General features: G+C 40.5%; 2 protein-coding genes across 10 annotated transcripts in view; one reads left to right on the top strand and one right to left on the bottom strand.

The window, feature by feature from the left end:
* CEP170 (centrosomal protein 170) overlaps positions 1-20,272 on the bottom strand; it is a 93,217-nt gene extending 72,945 nt beyond the window's left edge. For 5 of the 6 annotated variants that reach the window (XM_054061990.1, XM_054061987.1, XM_054061989.1 and 2 more), the window contains exon 1: positions 20,063-20,272. The gene's annotated coding sequence lies outside the window, so the exon portion shown is untranslated. Of the gene's footprint in view, positions 1-19,157; positions 19,177-20,062 lie in introns of those variants that run through there. The other variant, XM_054061988.1, reaches the window with a different exon arrangement.
* Positions 20,273-20,556: 284 nt separating this feature from the next.
* Positions 20,557-22,844, top strand: part of SDCCAG8 (SHH signaling and ciliogenesis regulator SDCCAG8) — a 110,580-nt gene continuing 108,292 nt past the window's right edge. For 3 of the 4 annotated variants that reach the window (XM_054064142.1, XM_054064140.1, XM_054064143.1), the window contains exon 1: positions 21,384-21,570. In XM_054064142.1, coding sequence (XP_053920117.1) covers positions 21,504-21,570 — 67 coding nt within the window. In that variant the 5' untranslated portion in view covers positions 21,384-21,503. Of the gene's footprint in view, positions 20,669-21,383; positions 21,571-22,844 lie in introns of those variants that run through there. The other variant, XM_054064141.1, reaches the window with a different exon arrangement.

Raw genomic sequence — 22,844 nt, 5'->3', positions numbered from 1 at the left:
AATTTGTACCTTTTACTATTGCTCTTGTGAAAATCTATCCACTGCAGATAAGTACAGACTTTTGAAAACTTTCCATCTGTATACTAGTTAAAAAAGTACACAGATAAATTCTCTCAACGCATCTGCCTACTCAGAGCATGCTCCACAATTTGCTTTTACTACCGATTTTTCATGTTATAGTGCCAGTTAGAACTAAAAATAGGGCATCTTTCCACAGTACCTTCAATTCAACCACTGTTGCTGATAGAGCATCAGGCTGGAAGAGTGGGCTAGCAGGAACCTTTACAAGTTCAAGAGAGATAAGTGTAAGGTCTTGCACCTCCGAATACATAATCCTGGAGCGCAGGGTTCTAGTTGGCTGGAGAGCAGCTCTGTGGAGAAGGCCCTGGGGCACTTGGTGGACAACAGGCTCAACATGAGTGAACAGTGTGCTGCAGCAGCAAAGGCGACCAACAGGATGCTGGGGGTGCATCAAGAAAGACATCACCAGCAGAGATAAAGGAGTCATTATCCCACTGAGCGCTTGTCTGGCCATACCTGGAGTATTGCATTGAGTTTGTTCTCCGCTATAGAAAAAAGATGCAGACAGGCTGGAGAGGGTCCAGAGAAGGGCCACTAAGATGATCAGAGGACTAGGAAATCTACCACACAAAGTAAGGCTGAGAGAATGACAAGGAGCTAGTAATGACAAGGAAGGACACCTGAAGTTGAATTTGATTCCCACGTCACAAAAAAATGCTGTAAGCAAACAACACCCCCTGGAAAGGTGCCTGCCATGACTGCTTTATTGACTATTCAATTTAACTAAGGATACTAGTGCCAGCAGTTCTACTTTTGACTGAAAAGAAGAAAATTATGCTATAGAAAGCAAAGATAGGAGCGAAGGCAATTTCAACCCTGAGAAGAGTACTGTATCAATGCAATTAATATTACAAAGTAATCTACAAAGATAATTGATTTATGTCTAGGATTTTATAAGTGGAACACACCACAATATTGCCTACTCTGCAAAACACTTCGAAGTTGGGCAGTATCACAAGCAGTGTTCCACATGCAATCATAATTAACCTACTTACATAAACACATTAGAAAATAACCTCTAACTACATCACCACATAATATTTTAACCTGGACTCTAGCTTACTCAAATTAAAACAAAAAAACTTAACAGTCAGTTAATCAGTATTTTTTCCTCCTCTCCTCATCAATTGAACAGCCTGTGCCTTATTTCTTGCACATCACTAAAAACCTTTTGTGAATTACTAACTTCCTACTGATTTTATCTGCCAGACTCATCAGGAGAAATTCATTAACATTTACAGTAAAATCTTCCCAAATATCTCTATAAAGGGTTTATTATAAATGGAGAACTACAAACAGAACTTTTTAACACAAAAGTATCCTAATCTTGAGTATTTAAATTCCAAAACCATCAGCATTTCATCTTAATGTACCTAGTTTTACACAACACTACAGGTGTTCTAATAGTCTCATTTATTTCTGTTACAAACACGGATGGTGTTGTAACAAGCTTAATGGTTTTGCAAGTAAGGTTAAAGTCACGTGTAGGGTGGCTAGAAAATTAAGATCACTTTTTTCAAGTATGGGTAGATAGCTCATCTAAAGGGACTATAAATACAAGGAAATAGTTAATACCCTAGGGTAGATTCTCAATGTTGCAGTCATGAAACTATTCTTGGTGCTTCCATAACCTCCTGTTTCTTTCACTACTGACATTCCTGTCATCTCAGAAGGGACTACAGCCTCCTAGCAGAAACTATTCTCACCAATTCCTATGGCTACTCTGCATCAAATGAATTTGTTAATAAAGCAATTATCTTGTGCAGGGTGTGGGGAGGAAGATGCATGGTTGAAGAATCTTTCATTGGGAACTGAAATTTAATCTACATAAGCTTATGTAAATTAAATTTCAGTTCCCAATGAAAGATTCCTTCATGCCAGGGTAGTGTGCAATGTTGTTCCTCAAAACCCACAAATAAATAAATAAATAAATACCCATCTAAATTAAAGCCATTTAAGCTATTTATTAATAAAAATATTTCTTGAAGAATTTATTGACCTTCTGAATTCATCATGTACTTTAGAAGGTGAAGCAAGAAAAATTCAGTGTTGGTGACTGCTTACCTAGCAACATGGCACACAGCTACAAAAGCTTAGCACAGTGAAAAGACACTATCCAAGCAATGCTTTGGTCTAACCAAGTTGGCTCAAGTCATTAAGTGACAACACTGCCTCACTGCAAGGCTTGAGTTAATGCCATGACAATATCCATAAAGCATAATCAAAATACAACCTTAAAAGGCTGTAAAAAATTAAAAAAATCAATGGAAGCATAAATAAGGTAAATTACACTTCCAAACATCGAAACTCTTCATCAACATCCCCCAGAAAAGAAGAGCTAGCATACTCTGGAACACTGACCCAATCCCAATTTTTCAAGCAGTTGTCCAACAAGCTAAAATTGCTATTATTGAATATTTCATTGACTAGAAAATTCACCTGAACACATCCCTCTAAAAACATTCAAACGCTATATACAGCCTTGAACAAGAAGTTTCCCCGTTCACACTGATATAAAGATATACGGCTATTAGTTATGAAGTTAATGAAAATTTTACACAATTACTCAAAAATTACACTGACATAACAGAAGAACTGGATGGCAAGCATGCAAATAAGTGGAAGAAAACAGGAAATGCAAGGGAACAAAAGTGAAGCTTCCATTCAGTATAACTTCCCTGCTCAAATGCGAAACAGAAGTATGTTTAGGATGACTTCCCAATCACTAAATCAACACACCTCATAAAAATCACAGTCCTCCTAGGTCTGTTGGCTTATCTCTTAAACTTATTAAGATTTAGCTGACAAGGCCATTGAATGATAGCCTTGGATATTCATTCTATTTCTGAACTATTTGACCTGTTGACCTTAGCTAAAACATCCAAATTCGGCCACAATTTCTTGAAAAACGGATTAGAAAATCTTAGTCTTATACTGAAGTCTTATATTATGTCTAAGATACATATTTTTCAGTCTCCATTGACAAATGTAGCCGTGACCGAATTCTACAGAACAAGGGACCCACTGACAACAAAGAAACCTTCTTCACCACCACACTGCAAAACTGCTCTCTTCTATTTTTTCCCTACTCTTTGCCCTTTTATCTGCCTGTACACAGAGATGGAGGAGGAAAGAAGGTGAAATAAAGAGCATGTAAACCTCCTTGAATCTTAGTCTACAAGATCACCTGGGCCTTCTATTTACAGAGAGAGAGAAAACTGTTTACTTGCAACATCTGCTAGATCCAGTATTTAAAAAAAAAATAAAAAAAATTAAAGGTAATGTTAAGCTTAAGAAGAAGAAAAAAAAATATATGGAAAAAAACAAAAACCAGAGCAAGAAAATGTCTTTATAAACCATCAGGAGATCAAGCAAAGTCACGCTCCCTGCTTTTTCTTTTTATTTCTACACATCCAACACAGTTAGATACACACATTATCTATGTTACCTATCATAAAAGGGTAACTAAATCAGAAAGAGTTCTATCAAATCAGTACAGCCACAGCAACGTATTTCTCAGTGTGAGCCTGGCTAGGAGAGAAAGGAAGAGGAATTAGAATCAAACAAACAAAAAAAAAGAGCAGGGAAGGGGGTTGGGGGAAGACAAACAGCCAGCCACACCTTCCGCTTTACAGTGATGCAGCTGGAGAGTACAGTTTGGCCCTAGGGTCAGATTATATCAGCAGACTCCTCAGCAGCATTTGTGGGAAGAAGCAGTTCTTCCTCATATTTTAAGTACAAAAAGGCATAAAAGCCTTCTAGCTCAGAATGCTACTAAGGATGGAGAGAGATTTTCCTCCTGTATCCAAAAAGTTTGAGATCTCCACAGAAGAGACTCAGATACTCTTCTTGCCCTACAGGTTGGCCCATGCATCTGATGGAGTAAGAACAAGCAATTGGCTCAGGAGGCTATTGCCCTCTGTTAGTCAGCAAATCTGTGCTGTAATGCGGCTACAGCTCTGGGACTGCACAAGCATCCTCGCCCTCTGGCCCAGGTCAGTATTAGATCTACATCTATTTCAATGCCGTGACACAAAAAGAATAGCTGTCAGAATAGTGACTGAAATAAACCTCTTTTTCTGCCAACAGTGCAACTGCACTGAAAGTTGCTTGGGGTTCTGATTTTTAGGGACAGTGACTTAAAAGACCATATACTACTTCATTTTTTTGATGTAATAACAACTGAAAAAAGGGCCAGAGATCTTTTAATTTCCTACTGCACCAATACAGACACACAAATACTGCAGAAAAAAGTACAGAAATAAGGTGCGCCTGATGGCTATCAGTCGAGTGTCACAGTACGCAAAAAGACATTATTTGCATGAATAGACAATCAGAAAGTCTACAACAAATTTGAAATCGAACATTACTACTTTCTACCAAGTTTAAACAAACTCAGACAATAGAAACTAAACAATCTCCCACTTAAAGCATCTAAGAAAGAAATTAAATGTTACAGGAACTGTGAAGTCAGTCATGCTTTTCCCTATCACACAAGGGAAAAAACCAACAAACCAAACAGTAACAAAAAAAAAAAACCAAACACAGAGGAATTGAGAAGCTACCAAAAAAAGGCCCAAATACAACAATTCCTAGCAGAAGCTAGATCAAATTATATTAAGAACAGCAGACTGAAACAAATGCTTCAGCAACTTGACAAAAGAAAATTAAAAATGTGTTATCTTTACAGACAATACTAGTAAACAGGCAAGTTCTTAAAAGACTGATCAGAAAACTTTGCATGAGACTGGTACCGCACATGGAAATAGTTTCACACAACTATCATAAGCCTTTTTATGCCAACATTATTGTTATGCTAATCAGAAGCACCTGAAAGTTATTTTTTAAAATTTAAGATATTCTCAGACCAAACATTAGATTTCAGACTGTTAAATGCATACTCAATTACTAGCCACTAGGATAAAGCCATTAAGACTTAAAAAAAGTGATCTCATTTTATCCTTTGATAACAGACAATAAGGATATTTTGCATATATTAAACTGACAGCTTATTTTGCATTCCTAAATTTACATTCATTAAAAAAAAATCATTTCTCATTAATGTTCTTATCTGCAGTCTTCCTACACTGAAAGGCAATATTTTTCAAAAGCTGCTTTCAGTAAACAGGTAAAATAAAGGCTAATGACTGTTTATAAGAGTAGCTTAGCTTATGATCAAACAATTCAATTCTCATTTTCTGTCCATCACTGTGATTCACATTGAGGAAATGCATAAAGAAAAAAAAATGAAGTTTTTCTATTTCACCACAATCATAGAAAGTCATCTATACAGAGATCAGCATACCTAGTATGCTAATAAAACAGTACATCTGGGGTAAGTAGCATGTAGAAATGATTGTAGCAAGCAGGCCAAAGAAACAGTAACCAAAATGTCTTTTGAAAAAGTTTCCTTTAATGAAAGCTATAGAAATACCTTCTTTCCCCCAACTGCATATCAGACTATACTCTGCCAAGATAAGCAAACAGGAAAATAAATAAATAAATACAAATCAGGCATTGCATTCAGGCAGAATGTAATCTTACAGAAGCAGTCAAGTCCTCCTCCTCCTCCACTTCCTATTCTTACTGCTTCCATTGTGGCATATTCCAAGTTACTTTGTAGGCTGTGGACGTCGAGGAGGTTTTATTTGCATTGGCCAAATACCGACCACAGCCCTGAGCACTACTAAAAAGAAAAACATCACTTTGCAAATAAAATTGGACCTCTTAACTTCCCAAGAGTGATGATTTCACTTTCCCCAAAATTGTGAAATATATGGAGTTTATTCAATGTCCTAAGATACTTACTCAGATTAAATTACGTTCAAGGCAATGCAAATTTGTTCTTTTTTAATACAGGGGATTACTTCCTTTGTCAGTATGAAGATAAGTATATTCTCCAAAGAAAAACATGTATTTAAGTAACATTAACCTCTATCCTTCAGTTTTCAGTTCCTTTTTTCTTCTTGGCATAATGCAGTAGTACACAGAACATGAAAGCAGAAGTGATAGAGGACTATGAGTGGAATCAGTGTTACTGATCTCCATATCCATTCACAGTATTACAGATATATAACTTGAAAAGGGTATTCCATTAATATTCTTTGCTACATCTCCACCGTAACACAAAAAACATATTTATCATTCCAAGGAGGGTCCACACAAAATATTTGATATATTCTACCCTCTCCCTTATGGAATGCTTTGAAGCTTTTAACAATTATTCTCAAGAGCCAAGTCCACACATGTATTTTTCTTGGAAATACACTAAGTTGTTTGTTCCAAGATCAGTAACATGGGGCCTACACACACACAAGAAAAGTTGGATGTACTTATTTTACAAAACAACAAAAAGCTCAAAATTTTGCCTTAAAGTTGTAAGTGATGATTTCTCTAGGCAATCTTCACTGTCTGAAGACAGGGAGAGTATGTGTGTGTGCACAACTGTAAAAAAAGCTCATTAATTATGTGTCATAATTATGTTGTGATACATCAGTATTCTACAAAGTATTTAACATCAGGACAAGCTTAAAATCAAAATTCTTCAAAAATTAATATGGTAGCTGTGATGTAGAGAGCAGTTTTCTTCATGTTCAGCATTTTCCAATTTCAGACAAAAAATGGGACTTGAAATTTAAGATCTTTTCCTGATGGCAAGTCAGTCCTCTTCCTGCACATTCATATAGAAATAGAATCAAACAGAGCTTAAATGTCTTATATTTTAATTATTTGTTCATTTCTTTACTCACACCCCAAATTATTCAACAGAAATCTAGCCTTGCAGTTTAGACTATAGTTTTTCTTTAATGTCTGTGTCATTTCCATCTCTCTTTCCTATGAAATGAAACCGAAAGGTAACAAACATAACATAAACACTTTATCAATGTATGATATGTGAGAACAACTACCAAAAAATCCCAGTATTAAGAGTTTAGCAAGACACAAAGCAGGGTAAGACATCTGCACAAACAATATGAATATTCATGGGTTTAGTGGTTAACATTACCTATTACAAAGATTTTATACCAGTCTGTAATTAGTACCTAGCAAACTGCTTCCCTGCAGAGAAGCTATTCCACATTTGCTTGCAGGGCTTACACACTCCTTTCTTGTATGCAGCCAACAAACAGGAATACAGCTACTAGAACGTGAAGTCTTAATTCTATTTCTTATACCACCTCTAATTTACTAGATGTGATCAGTCAGATGTGAAACTCACTACAGATGCTTAGAATTAACACATACAGTGAATAAGCAGCTTGATGTTTCCATGCAAGGACATGTTTGAGCAGATATATTATAACCCCTCAACTAAATCACAATCAGAAGTGCTCATTGCTATGTAAGCAGAATATTTTCAGAAGGACCTTCATAAGCTGTTTTAAGAATGACTGGTGATATAAACCTGACTTGGTATAACATCAGCATATGTTTTGCAGCATGCTACAATGTAAAACCTGGTTAGCTTCCGAACACTTGGAGACCACTGGAAAATGCTCTTATTAGTATCAGACTATGAATATTTGTAAAGGCTATTAAATAAATGCAAATGTGTCTTTCGATAGATAGAAATCTATATTCAAGTATTTCTATGGGAGGAAACCTATAGGTATTGCTTTCTTTTTATTAAGTTCAACAATTTTGTTTCCTGAAAAAAAAATAAATAAAAGGAAGAGATGTGAAAGGGAAGGCTAAATGAGAAGAGCTCTGAACTCCACACACACTGCTCCAGGCACCAAAGCAAACAAGAGGAAGTGGTACTATAACCCCATCCACAAAAATGGACTGAGTCATCCCTTTGACTGGCACTTTAGTGAACAAGATTGGAGGTGTGGTTTTTGTTTTTTTAACTACTACCCACAGTTACTACAGTTGTTATTCATTTTATATCTTCTCCAAAAAGATTTGACTGGGAAATAAGTGCTCAGCTGCATAAAATGTAAAAGGTATATTATGCAACACTGACCATGCTGCTGCAATAGAGAAATAATCCTCTGTTTTACAAAAAATATTTTAAACTATTTTAACATGGAACTAAATATGGACAAAAGCATAAGAAGTTGATTAAGACAGATCATCACCAGTTCCCTTTTTAAAGGCTGGAACAATTCACATCCTCTGGTCTTTAATTTATGTTTCCATGGTATAAAAGTTATTATCACAGGTACCCACTGAGCAATGCTTCTGATAGTAAGAAACATTTAACATCTTAGAGTAAATTGGTGCTGCATTTCTATATTTGCTTATTTTGTCTTGGCTCTTCCTGGACTTCATTTCTTGTATATTTCCAACTAAAAAGATGGTAATTGTTTATATAGTATACCTTTCACATACAAAACTAGTATTATCTCTTGCTCAATCTAAAATATGCCAGTTGTAGACTTGATTGCATTTTCCCCAGACATATTTTTAAAAGGTGTATTTCTTACTTCAAGCAAGTTTTGATTTTTTAATACAAATTCTTCTTTAACTGTATTTTCCTTCTACCACACAGTTAAGTTATTAAAATTCATACTACAACATTTTAGTTGTGTAAGGAAGTGGGGCTCAAGTAGTCACTTTTCGTGCCAATCACACCTCCTAACAGTAAGAGATCTGGAAATTTCAGACATATAAAGTTCTTAAAAGTTTTGGAAAAGTGGAGAGCTGAGCAGAACAAGTTCAAAAGAACTCCATCAACACTGGCAGAAACACTTTGCTACAGGTATGACAGTTCCCAGCAATTTACAGTCTGCTAGCCAACCTGCACTCACAAGGTTTCTCTGTACTCCACCTTTGCAAGGTATTGGCCATTCAGGTTATTTTCCCCACAAAATACTGCTGTTTCCCAACCAAAGGAGCAATTGTGAGCACATGTGCATGTTGAGCTTCATCACAGTTTGGGATACAGGACACATCCATGAGAAATTAGACATTATTAGTTCACCAGAATATATTTTTCTCTTCATTTTATCTGAATAGGATTGCTTTACTTTGAATCAAAAGCAAACTCCTTTCACAATGTTTTCAGAAATTGTCAAGTGCTTTTTTCCTTTCCCTCTAAGTGCCATGTACATGTTGGAGGGAGAGAGAAAACAGAAACATGTTCTCTGTACTTGGTCTACAAGACGAACAGGTTGAAGGACCATCCCATCCAGGCACACGAGGTTTTTTTAACAGAATGGGTGCATTCTCATGTTTTGCAAGTATAAACACATGAGCATCATAATAGATTAATCAGAAGATGTTTCAATAAAAAAGGTCCAACCACGTTAGCCAACATATTCACAAAAGCCAAGCTCTACAGTTAGAAACAGTTGCTCTAGAATATACCCAATTCTACTGACCTGCAATCTTCTGCAGATAGAAAGGCAGTTGACATTTAAAAGAACAATGACAAGACAATGATCTTTTACTATTTGTATTTTAACTCTATGTAGTAAGAAAAACTCTATAAGTAGAGCTCCAAAGACGGACTTTTATTCCCACTTTCTCCTCAAGTTCAAAGTGCTTTTCAAGTGTTTTTGCTAGTCTGGTTCAGAGAGAAAGAAAACAAATTTTATTTTCAAATAGTCCACAACTTAATAACCCAGAAGATGACAAAATTCCAGTGTATACATTGTATTCAAAATTCATAATGAGATTGAAGCAGCATCTGCACAAAGATTTACTGGCTGAAATGCAGAAGCGAGCAGCTTAATAAAATGTAAAGACCTAAATACAGAAACAGTTTTTCTGAAGACAGCAGTGTGGGATGTCAATTTCTAGCGTGGCGCCTCTTTCTTATTAGCTGCCCCTGTGTACACACTTCCACTACAGCAAAACCTCAAACTGCCTGCTTTGTGTCAACTGCTTTGGGTTCCTTCTATGTGCCACACAGTAGGAGTTACTATGGAAAGTTAACACATATAAAGCTTAATACACAGATGTCATAAGTTGCTTGCACATCCAGAACTTCACTGCATTGACTTATTTTTAACCTTAGCATTGAAGACCCAACTGACAGGCAAGTGAACAATTTTAACCCTCCTCATATAAATGCTTAACTAAAGCTGTGGTTCCACATCAGCCAAAGCTAATCTCACTGCTCTCAGGATCCCAACACCCCTACCCTGTCCTAGCCACCAAGTCCACAACTACTCCCTTTGCCTTAGCTTCAGGACTCATGTGGCCATGCAGCTGTGCTGAGCTATTTCAGCATGTTCAACCAGTGACAGACTAACTCTTCCCCACTCCCATAAACAAATGACTGGTTCCCCGAAGCTAACACCCAGCAACCTAACACCAAAGCAAAAGGAGCGGGTCTGTGCAGCTAGGGCTTGGAGGACAGGGAAGCACAGGGCAGGACCAGGGCAGCCTGCAGCTAGTTCTGCTTAGGTCAATTACACCAAACCAAGCTAAGCCTCAAAGGACTTTGTGTATTTATACAGGTCTGTAGTAACTGTAAGAAATACTAATATAATAATAATAATTCAAATATAGTTTTTCATACGTATCCATTAAAAACGTACAGATAAAAACTATATACTTCTCAAACAGTTTTGGTGTATATTTCTATTCTTTTCACTTGCCTCAGATGTTTTCTATAACACATCACAATCCAATGACCAAATGTTTAGTCTCTCACCACGATACACTAATACAGCCTTTCTTCTAAATCTGCCTTGGATCGGTAACCCCAAGTGTGAATAAATATCTTGAAAAGAAAGAAAGAATTCTTGTGGAAATCACTACACAAATAAAACAATACACAGCAATTTCTGAATACTCTTTTTTAAAGGCCATGGCATTGTCCCCCCAAAAGCACAACAGATAAAAATAGAAGTGCATAATGTTTTTCATGGTTTTGGAATGAAACTGCACCAAGGGAAAGACCCACAAAATAAGGGAACTCAAGGATCTTAATCCACTAAATCCAGTCTTCCCCCAAACTGCTGTTTGAAGTAATTTTATGAATTGCACTAAAAATAACAGTATCGTTGTTTATTTTATTTTACTAAATGAAAGGTTTAAATCTGACTCAACTGGGCAAGGAATGACTTGGGGCTTCACGGTTCACTGTCTTGATATTGATGTTTCGGGTTTTTTTTTTTTTACTGCTCCCTTACAAAGGACTTTAGTATGTGCTATAGGCAGCTCAGACAACATATGAATAAAAATCAATTAATCTTGTCAGACACTGAACCAACTGAAAATGGTTATTATGTAGGGTATATAAACCAGGTAAATAGAATTAGAGACCATGAAAGCAATGTCAGCAGCTCTAGGAGAAAAAAACCCAACTTTTCCTTCTTAACAAACTAAAGCTCAAAGCACAATGAATAAAAAAAAAATTGCTATGTGTGGGTACTGAAATGTGATTGAGATATCAGGAACTGAAGTTCTTAGATTTAGTTCTTGGTTCTGTAACAAACGCTGACCTAGTCAAAGCTAGTAACCAGGTGGCACTGTGAAACAATACGCTTGCAATGATAATCAATGCAAACCAGATTCTGGAGTATCAGCCTGCCCTAAAGGGGGAAGCTGACTGTTGCTATTTGCTGTTTCCATGCTACAATATCTGAGTACAATGAACTTTGACAGCTGAAGTTGCCAGTATAGTATGCTAAAAGAAAATGCAATCAAGCAACAAAACAAAAAAAACCCAAGGGGGCCTGTTTGTTTAACTAAAGCTAGAAAAAAATACACGTGCAGTATGCAAGACATTTATATGTAATTTAGAAGTTGCAAATACCAAGGAAAGAAATATTTATTCTAGGAAAAATGAAAAAGACACTATTGGATACTGCCAAGTAATAAAGTTGCTATAGCAAGCTAAAGCATGTAACACAACAGCATTATATTTGGTCTTGCACTGTTGTGTAAAAACAGATCGTGCCATACACAGAAGTCATCTGCAGCACCTGAAGATTTGCTGATTTCAAGACTGGAGCCAGACAGATAATTTATACTCAAGGAAGGCACAAATAAAAATTTGAATGAGAGAAAGAGACAATGAGACAGAGCATGAAGATTCAGCACAAAATAAATTCCATGTGTCAAGCTGCAATTAATGGAAACAACACATTTTCTACAATGGCTAACTTGTTTCAAATATTGTTACTGACAGACTTCAAAAGAAAAAAAATGTTTGGGACATCTCTGGACTTTCAAGTGATTGACTCAAGCTATGCCCAAGCTTAAGTTCAGCCTGGCATTTTTTTGTGTAAATACATTTTTCCATTACTCATTCTTGCATTTTTTAGGGTTTTTTGGGGGTTTGTTGTTTCTTTTTTTTTTTTTTTTTAGTATTTATTCTTTTCTCTAATAAAGCTACTGACTATATCCAGCTACTCCTTTTCACCAATTCCAGTTCACAATTTTTCAACTCATAGTTCAGACCTTTACGAATTTGCACCTTTTTGGCATGCTACTTAAGATATAACTGTAGGACTGATATTTGGCATGCAATTGCACCTCTCAAAAGAGCACTCAGCAAGAAAAAGTTACATATAGGATTGCTTGTAATATATTAGGACTGCAGCTGGTCAAAAAAGAGACCGCAAAGGGTATTTAGAAGCTGATTAATTAAAATTTTGATTAACTAAAAAATGCTACAAAATTTGTGGTCCAAATGGTAGTAGTTGAAACTAAAAACACTTATTTTAACAAACAGGCATGAATTATGACAGACATGGAACTAATTAATTTCAGTAAGGTTGCTAAAGATTCAAGTTAGTGTAGACTTCACCAAAATAAACGCACTACCCAATTATCTCCAGCTTGGTCTGATAAAATAATCAGCGTTGATGTTTAAAGGAGTATTAGAAATTGATGGCTGAGCTGTGTTTAGGAGAAAAATATTTGCCTAACAAGACCTTTTATTATGTTTATCAGCAAGAACTGTAACAGTAACAAACACAAAATGCCCAAAGAGGGCTTGCGTCTTTGTTATCGGTCTCCTGGCGCCAGGTTATAGCTATTCCTGGAGAGAAGATACTGCATTGGAGTCAAACCAAAGGTCCATCTATATGGCCATTCTCAGCAAAATGAAAAAAAGTAAAACTACAATATTACACAGTGTCTTCTGTGCAGTAAATTACATTATAAAATTAAGTAGAATAATTCTTGACATCAAGGTTCCTGCAATGATCTAGTTTCACAAAACCAAATAATCAGTTGAGTCATGGAGGGCAGGAGTAGAAGGCGGAATTAATGAAAGCAAGATAAATGTATATCATGAGAAAACAGAAAAGATATCAGAACATTCCAACTTTCTGCTTTTTTCTTCCTTATCTTGAAAGGTAATGCACAATGAGAAGACAGATAAGATATTATTGAGAAGGCCTTGGTTTCTAACACAAAACAGAATGCATATTTAGATGGCCAAATATTTGCATCAACAGAAAGATCATCAACAAAATTATTTAAGATTGTAATTTTCAGGGAAAAGTCGTAAGTACATCTGATTTAATGCACCCAGTGTATTGCTACTTTCAGACCATAATGGTTAGCTAATGGATCAATTACAAGTTCTTCATGCAATACCACAGCCAAAGACTAACAAAATACCCTGTGCACAAAGAAACATCTTGGAAATGCCAGGGAGTGGCACCACCTCTGTTATTATTGTTCTGAAATGCCCAATAACTGCAGTTCTTCTTGGAAAGAGACAAAATGAGCAGAACCAGAATCTCATTTGGAATGAGGTACAAAATGAGATGAGATCTAGAAAGCCCATCACATAGACTTCAGAAGATTCAGCTTTTTGTCAAGGGAGATACCCTCTTAGTTTCGTGGAAAAGATCAAAATATAAAACATTTTAGTTTTATATTTTGAATGGAAGAACAAATGGAAACAAAGATAGAATGGAAACAAATAAACAGAAAAAAAAAATCACAAAAATGCCAATGCTTACAATAAACACAGCAGAACAAACTGAAGAAGCTAGACTTTAAGAGGGCTGCAGTTGTCAGAGCTGCATCAGCTCACAAGGCGTACCAGTGGATTATGCGGCTGATCTAAAACGCGTCTGGCTAAGGAAAAGTCTATTTTTCAATCACAATTGGACAAAAAGAGAAGGAGAAACGAAGTTGACAAATATGTGAGGCTCCCGGGGGACAAAAAAGCCTATAATATTTTATTGAGTATTTTATTCAGAGGATGAAATGAGAGATGCTTCTCACCTGAGTTTTGAATGAATAATAATAAAAAAATCTTTAAACTTATACCAAACAGCACTTTTTTACATTTCACAAAAGTCATACACTTCAAAACTAGTAAGTAAGGAAGAAAAGAACTATGAAAATTTTTGAAAACTTACAGGCTTAAACTCTGCAAAAGAGCAAATAGCAATATTAGCCTGCCAAAAATATCCTTCTTTTCCTTGTACAAGGCCATACCACTCTATTTCTTCACTCTCTATCTATACCTACTTTGCAGAGAAACATTTTTTTTCAATCCAGTGGTATGTTCTAAATGTTTAGTCTGTGACTGTGGACATTTTATATATCAAGGACAACTAGTAAAGCTCAGTATCTTAATTACTTTGGGGTTTATTTTGATCTATTCATAACTCACCCCCTTTCTGACCACTATAGACTACAACGGCACAGGGGACAGCCAGATAGGACAGCTAAGCAGACCAAATATATCTTTAGTGCTAGAAAAGGAAGTACAAGGCTTCTTCCAAGCTTGACACTGCAGTCCCCATTCTGTGTTTGTGCCCTGGCACTCCTCTGACCACACAATAAGATAATTCAATTTGCTAACCCAAGGGAGGAGGGGGAAAAAACCCCAAACAATACAAAAAGAAAAGAAATAGGTTTCTGCTGGGCTAGTGAAGTGAATTAACTTCTCATGTACTTAGAAAAGCAGTGCAACAAAGCAGTACAGTCATGCTGTACCAAAACCAAAGAGTGAGTAACTAGGAATACTCCATGCAAAAGCATCGAGGTACAAGAACTACTAGTCAGTCTAACATACACCTACTCCCAGACTTACTTCTTAGCCACCATCAAAGCGCCTGCATGATACGTTCCAACATCAGTGATATGGTATTGAGTACTTTCCCAAACACAGATCTCCCTCTCTGAAACCTAATTATGTCAGCAATCTACTAAAATATTTTTGTGGGTTTTATTTTAAACTCCTAGGACAAGGTGCTTTTGACACAATACATGATAAAACATACATACATTTAATATAAAATATATGGGTTTTTTTGAAGGTCAAACAAAAATCTAATTAAAAAGGTCACTCTAATTACAAACACACCTGTAAAATAATAACAGCCTTTCAGCATTTTGGAGTTAGACTGGAAGAAACTAAACTACAAGAGCGAAAAACGTATTCACAACTTATTTCAGTATTTCTATGCATGTATAACTACAACACACATCCACAAAGTTGTTGTTTTAACAAGTAGTCTGTACTCTCTTTGCACCCTAATTTGCCGGTATTATCTTACATTTTAAGTCACATGTTCACATACTATTTTTCCCCAGGACATCTGCTTCATTCACCACACTGGATGGACCAACACAGGGAAACAGTAGCATCGTGCACTGAAGGAAGCTGCTCTCTGTAGACTGGACCATTGAATATGCGGAGATACACAATGATCAATATTAGAACGGAAGAAATGCAGGCATTCAGTAAGACTATTATAAACCTAACAGACAACAAAAGACCCCATAGGCTCACTTAGCATGTTTAAGATGCATACTGTAGAAAAGAATCGCGTATCTAATGCTAGCCCCCAGCTAGCAAATTTGAAGCCTATCCCCTAGCAACAAAGGACTTCCTTTCCTCAAATTTCAGTCTCCTCATCACAACCATATCAATTTTTACTACATTATGCAGCATGTTCTTTAAGGAGGGGAAGTGCATGCCATTGTGTCCTTTTACAATTTCACAAGTGCTAGAAGCAGATATGGGAATTTCTGCAAATAAATTCTGCTATCTGCACAAATTTAACGTCTGACTCCCCTCTTCAAAATTTTCTAATGGAAAACCAGAATTTCACAGATTCTCTTGGCTTCCTCATTAAAGTAAGAACAATCTGGCTTACCTCAGTTCCTTTTTAACTGCAAAGCTAAGAAATGCAACACTGACAAAGAAACTGTCTTTTTAGGAGACTCAAGGAGATACTATGGAATCAATGGACACTATTCATATTTTTCCTGCATTTGAAGAACTGGAAATGGTACTTCAAAATAATTTTCTACAGCTACTCATGCCTCAGGTTTCATTCCAGTCACTCAAGGAAGCTTCCTAGCTTCTACTTAGTGAATATAGGCTTTTCCAGTTCACTTTCATAACCTAGTTCTTTTCTGGCTTGTATGTTACCAACAGAATTGTTAAAAAAATCTGTCAGTCAAGTCTGTTCCAGCTGATGAAGCATAATACAGCAAGAGCCAATTCTTTGCAAAAGTCAGTTAGAATAGAAATGGGATGTTGTCACCTGTCAAAAAAAACCCACAGTACCATGATGAAGTCTTTAAGGTTCCTTCCAACCCAAATCATTCTACAATTCTATGAAACTAAGGTCGGTAACAACTTCTATGTCTGAATGTTTCTCTTTAAAGGAATTAAAGAAAATATTTTTATCTGATCCATTACAAATAACTTCTAGATTCTCGAGATTTTGACAAAATTCCATGTATCCTCAGCTACACTATTGTCTCTATTCAGCCAGCCCTCCTGACCTCCTTCAGAAAAAAAAGCAAACAACAAAGAACAATAACAAAACATTTACATGAAAGTGACAAAGTGTTTAAAAACAATAATAATCAGAAAGTGGGGGAAGATTCTTTGTGGTATTTGTGTTTATCTTTTTCCCTCCTTTAAATAAAATTTCAAGTTGAGAAGCTTCCATACTAGCAGAGTCAGTTCTTACTAAGAAGTAAGAACTAAGAAGTACTGCAGTTCCAGTAAGACAGGATCCTCAGCATCTGGACGTAAAGTAATTCCAAGAGGAAATTATTCATAGGAAATCACAGCATATTTAATCATGTCTTCATTCAGTCTACAAAAACTGTCCCATCCCACATCCCATTTTACAAAGGCAAACCCAGGGCCAAGAGCACTGTCACAACGTCTTGTATGGCATTTCAAAGAAGAAAAATTGATCATCACAGTGCTAGAACAGGCTTTATTCTTTCAAAGAAGTTGAATATTTTATGAGTACCTTCGCTTTCACAGGGAAGAAAATAATTTCTTCAAAGTGAAGATCAATGGGTGCTATATGTAAACTCTTGTCACAAGAACACAATTCTTAATATTATCTTCAACTCATCAGCATAGGATCATTGAGAGCAGCTCTGCAGAGAAGGACTTGGGAGTGCTGATGGATGAAAAGCTCGACATGAGCCAGCAATGCGCGCTCACAGCCCAGAAAGCCAACCGTATCCTGGGCTGCATCAAAAGAAGTGTGAGCAGTGCAAGAGGTGATTCTGCCCCTCTACTACTCTCTTGTGAGACCTTATCTGGAGTGTTGTGTCTAGTTGTAGAATCCCCAACATAAGAAGGATATGGAGCCGTTGGAAGGGGTCCAGAGGAGGGCGACAAAGATGATCAGATGGCTGGAGCACCTCCCATACAAGGACAGGCTGAGAGAGTTGGGCTTGTTGAGCCTGGAGAAGAGAAGGCTCTGAGGAGATCTTATAGCGACCTTCCAGTACCTGAAGGGGGCTACAAGAAAGCTATGGAGGTACTGTTTACAAAGGCTTGTAGTGACAGGACTAGGGGCAGTGGGTATAAACTGCACACGGGCAGATTTAGACTAGACATAAGGAAGAATTTCTTCACCATGAGAGTGGTGAGGCACTGGAACAGGTTGGCAAGGGAAGTTATGGGTGCCCCATCCCTGGAGATGTTCAAGGCCAGGCTGGATGGGGCCTTCAGCAGCCTGGCACGTTGGGAGGTGTCCCTGCCTACGGCAGGGGCGCTGGATCTAGATGATCTTTAAGGTCCCTTCCAACCCAAACTATTCTATGATTCATAGAATTATAGAATTGCTAGGTTGGAAAGAACATACTGGACCACTGAGTCCATCCATTCCTATCTGCCACTAAACTATGTCCATCAGCACCTCATCCACCTGTCCTTAAAACACCTCCAGGGAAGGTGACTTCACTACCTCCCTGGGCAGCCTATTCCAGTGCCCAATGACCCTTTCCGTGAAAAATTTTTTCCTAATGTCCAGCCTGAACGTCCTCTGGCAGAGCTTGAGGCCACTCCCTCTCATCCTGTCCCCTGTCACTTGGGAGAAAAGGCCAGCTCCCTCCTCTCCACAACCTCCTTTCAGGTAGTTGTAGAGAGCAATGAGGTCTCCTCTCAGCTTCCTCTTCTCCAGGCTAAACAACCCCAGCTCTCTCAGCCGCTCCTCATAAGACTTATTCTCCAGCCCCCTCACCAGCTTTCTTGCTCTTCTCTGGACACGCTCCAGAGCCTCAACATCCTTCTTGTGCTGAGGAGCCCAGAACTGAACACAATATTCCAGGTGCGGTCTCACCAGTGCCGAGTACAGAGGGAGAATAACCTCCTTGCACCTACTGGTCACGCCATTTCTGATACAAGCCAAGATGCCATTGGCCTTCTTGGCCACCTGGGCACACTGCTGGCTCATGTTCAGTCAGCTGTCAACCAACACCCCCAGGTCCTTCTCCTCCAGGCAGCCAGACTTCTCCTAGTCTGTAGCACTGCAAAGGGTTGTTGTGCCCCAAGTGCAGGACCCGGCATTTAGCCTTGTTAAACCTCATGCTATTGGTCTCAGCCCAGTGGTCCAGCCTGTTCAGATCCCTTTGCAGAGCTTCCCTACCCTCCAGCAGATCCACACATTCTATGATCTACATCTCATTTGTCCTGTTAAGCTGTTAAGAACGGATGGATTCATGGCCAAGCCACCCAAAATAACACCCGAGAGGCTGCCCACCCCATTACCTCAGCTGGGTCCATACCCTCTGCCCCAAGGTTGGCACCCAAAGTGCCACTGCTGCCCTGGGCTGGTGGGGGACATACAAGCAGCCCCAGTGCACAAGCATCACCACTCCATGGGCCGGGAGCAGTGGGATGCAGCAGGAAGCACGCCCAAGCAGCTGCCCCTCCCGCCCACCTCGACAACAGCTTCCTCTGCTGCAAGATGCTTTCTGCTCGAACATCGCCATCAGGTTTTTGTTAGCTCAGGAACCCAGTCGCTTCCACGCCGGAAAGACAAAGTGGGGCCCAGAGCTGCTTCTGGAAACCAGGAACAAAACAGGGTTATTTTGTGTTTTTTGCCCAGGAGGAGCCTCCAAGGAAGACAAGATCACGCCTTCAGGAGAGTATTTTTGAATGCAGAAGACACGCCTCGTTGGGTGAAAATACGCAATAAAAGGCGAAGCCAACGGATTTGCTCCACCATCCTTCCCAGAAAATGGGGAGAGGGAAGAGAGGAGAGATGGGAAGGGGGGGAGGGAAACACCACACGACAAATGAACGGCATCCCTGATTTTTAGATCTGGAGGAACACGCCTGCCTCCAGCCCCGAGGCAGTTGGTGAAATAATGACAACCGAATACAAATAAATAAATAAATAAAATAATAACAATAATAACAACAATAATAGAATATTATTCTATATTCTACACAACCCACAACCAGATCTTAAACCTATGGAAACGCCGGCTGGAATCGCGAGAATCCGCCTGCGGGTGAGGAAGGCGAATCCCCACTGCTCCCACCGGGGGTGTGGGGGCGGGTGTCTGTGTGTCCGTCCGTGTCTCTGTGTGTCCGTCCGGGCCGGACCGGGCGCCCCCGGGACGGGAAAGGGCAGCAAGGACGCAGCGGCCGCCGCCGCCGCCCCCCGCGCAGTCCCCGCAGCGCTCACGAGCGCGAAAAAGGCGGGCGGGGGTACGGCGCGCGATGGCCGGAGCGCAGCCCCCCGGTCGCGTGCCGGGGCGGGCTAAGCAGCGCGAACGCGGCCCCTTCCCTCCCGTCCGCCCGACCCGCCGCCAGGGCGGCGGCGGCATCTTCACTTACCCCTTTCGAAGAGGCTCGCTGCGCCTAGGGAAGGGAGTCCCGTCCCTTTTAGTGGTGCCTCCCGCCGGCGGTGCTCACTGAGCCGGCATCCCCGCGGGGCGGGGGCGGGGCCGCGGCGCTCCGGTCGGTGTCCCTTTGGGCAGCGGCTCCAACGTTATTCCCTACACATAGCGGGTAACGGGCAGAGCGGGGTGCGCAGCACTGCGCATGCGCCGCCCTGGCTCACACAATGCGGGGGGGGGCGAGGAGGAGGACAGAGCGGTGGGGCGGACTGCGCATGAGCCGCTTCAGCTCACACAAAGCGGGGGGGCGAGGAGCAGGAGGGTAGCGCAGGGGGCGTACTGCGCATGTGCCGCCCCGGCTCCTATAATACCAGAGGACGCGGCGGCGAATTGGGGGGGATTGCGCATGCACCGCCTCGGCTCGCACGATGCGGGGGAGAGGATTGCGCATGCGCCAGCCTCAGACAATGGCTCGCTCTGCGCCCGGGGGCCGCTACGTATGCGCATTGGTGGGAGGAGAACGACTCTTCCCCCTCCCCGGCTATGAAGGGACCTGCGCCAGCCCCATTCGCTGCGGGCCCCGGGACGGAGGCGGGAGAACCGGGTACTGCGCATGCGCGAACGCGTCCGCCAGCCACAACAAAGGGGCGAGAAGGGGCTATGGGCGTCTTCATCTCCATGCGGAGGGGCGGGCGGAGGAGGTGGTGAAGCAAGAAACAGTCACTGTTACAGAAAGTGGAATGATTTGATTTAAGCTAAAGCAGACTTAGGTTTCATCGGACCAATTGCTCTCTTTGAAAGTGAGACGAAGTGTCCTGCTTAGAGCGTGTTTTCTTTAAAAAGGTGTTTTTCCAGGCGCTGTTCGTTCTTCGGAGGTGGTCACGCCTTGTGTTCAGTGTCATCTGTGCCGATCAGATGTGTCTGCTGTGACCATCTCTGTTTGCAGCCTTTCCCTATCTCAAAGGCAAGTCAAACAGAGCTGGAGCCGGCTGAAATTAGCAAGAGTTCTGACTGTTGCTAAGTTTCATAATACAACTAAAATTATAACTTAGAAAGTAATAGAATACGCATAAGATTTCTAGGAAAATCGATCCATATGGTTGTGAATGGAAAATATTCTGTTCCCAGCTCCCGCCTCGCTCCCTCGCGTTACTCAGCCCTGATAAAGGATGCTTGCTCTCCAAAACGAATCTTGGGTAATTTTATTTGTCGGCATTTTCTGTATGAATGGGTGAGTGGCCGGCGGGACTCCGCTTCCCAGCGGGCACCGCGCGGCGCGTTGCATGCCGGGAGCTGTAGTCTTTGCGCCGATAGCGGGCGGGGCGGCAGCGGCGGGATCCCCGCGCGCTCTGTGGGAATTGTGGTTCCTCCGGGCGGCCGCGGAGCGCGGGAAGGCGGAGCGGGCTGGGAACTCCTTCTCGGCTCCTGGTGCCATCCTCATGCGGGCGCCCCGCGCGGAGCCCGCTCTGCAGGAGTCTCTGGAGCGCTACCAGCGGCGCCTCCGAGGTGAGCGGGCCGCCGCGGAGCGGAGTTGCCCGTGGTCCTCCGCGATCGCTGCTGCCGGTAACGCGGTGACACGGAGCTGTGCGAAAGTCACTGGGCTTTGAGGGGGCTCTGCCGCTGCTCTTTTGTGGCGGTTCGTGTAAGTTTTAGCTGTCATTGAAACGTACGATTCTAGACAGGTGGGAAAGAGGGAGAGTTGATTCCAAAGAGAGTGATTATTCCCTTGCTCTCCAACTGTTTTCGTGCCTGCCTTCTTATCCAAGAAGCAATGTATCCTGGTACAGAACAGCTTAATCTCTTAGTTTTGACTCCTGGGCTTTACCAGCCTTCAGACTCTCTTCAACAGGTCAATGTGGGCATCTATGTTCTGAAGAAAGCCAGTAGATAACTCACAGGTACATCAACCTACTTGGCACAAAAAGTTGCATCTACTGTGACACCAGTGAATTGCATCTACTATGACACCAGTGAATTAAACATCTAGATGCAGTATGGGAAACGTCATTGTGCAAAGATAGAGCAATGGAAACATTTTTAAATAGCTACTTGATACCTGATTCATAGGAAGGGATTGATAGGAACTTTGTAGCCCAGAGGAGAGCTACAAAGATGATCACATGGCTGGAGCGCCTTCCATACAAGGACAGGCTGAGAGAGTTGGGCTTGTTGAGCCTGGAGAAGAGAAGGCTCTGAGGAGATCTTATGGTGACCTTCCAACACCTGAAAGGGGCTACAGTAAAGCTGAGGAGGGGCTATTCATAAAGGCCTGTGGTAATAGGACGAGGGGGAATGGGTAAAAACTCGAGAGGGACAAATTTAGAGTAGACATTAGGAAGAATTTCTTCACCATGAGAGTGGTGAGGCACTGGAATAGGTTGCCAAGGGAAGTTGCACCCTGTAACAGGGCTTTTCCCGAGTAGCGTAGACCTTGTATAATGAGGGTCTTGAATGTTGAGTTAAGAGGATGATGTTTGTACAGTTGGGGTTATTAGGTTACTGTGTAAACTTTTACACAATTGGGGACACCATTTCAAATGAACCTCAGAGTCTTTAGGAGATAATAACATTTCTGTTAGAAAGTTATTCCCAAGGGAATAGAAGTATTTTGTAAAGGAGAATAAATGCTGTGCTATTGTATTTGTGTTAATAACTAAAAATTGGCATGCACAGTCTGAATGTCCAGTGGGCCTTCTACTACACTAGTGCCAAGAGCAGTGCATGATGGTTCTCTTCTGCTTTCCCTTTTTCTCCTGACAGCTGGAAATACATGGAGAAGA

The sequence above is a fragment of the Cuculus canorus genome, chromosome 3, assembly GCF_017976375.1.
Source record: "Cuculus canorus isolate bCucCan1 chromosome 3, bCucCan1.pri, whole genome shotgun sequence".
Taxonomy (NCBI): Eukaryota; Metazoa; Chordata; class Aves; order Cuculiformes; family Cuculidae; genus Cuculus; species Cuculus canorus.
The sequence above is the reverse complement of the archived record's forward strand: the minus strand, read 5'-3'. Positions and strand labels throughout refer to the sequence as shown.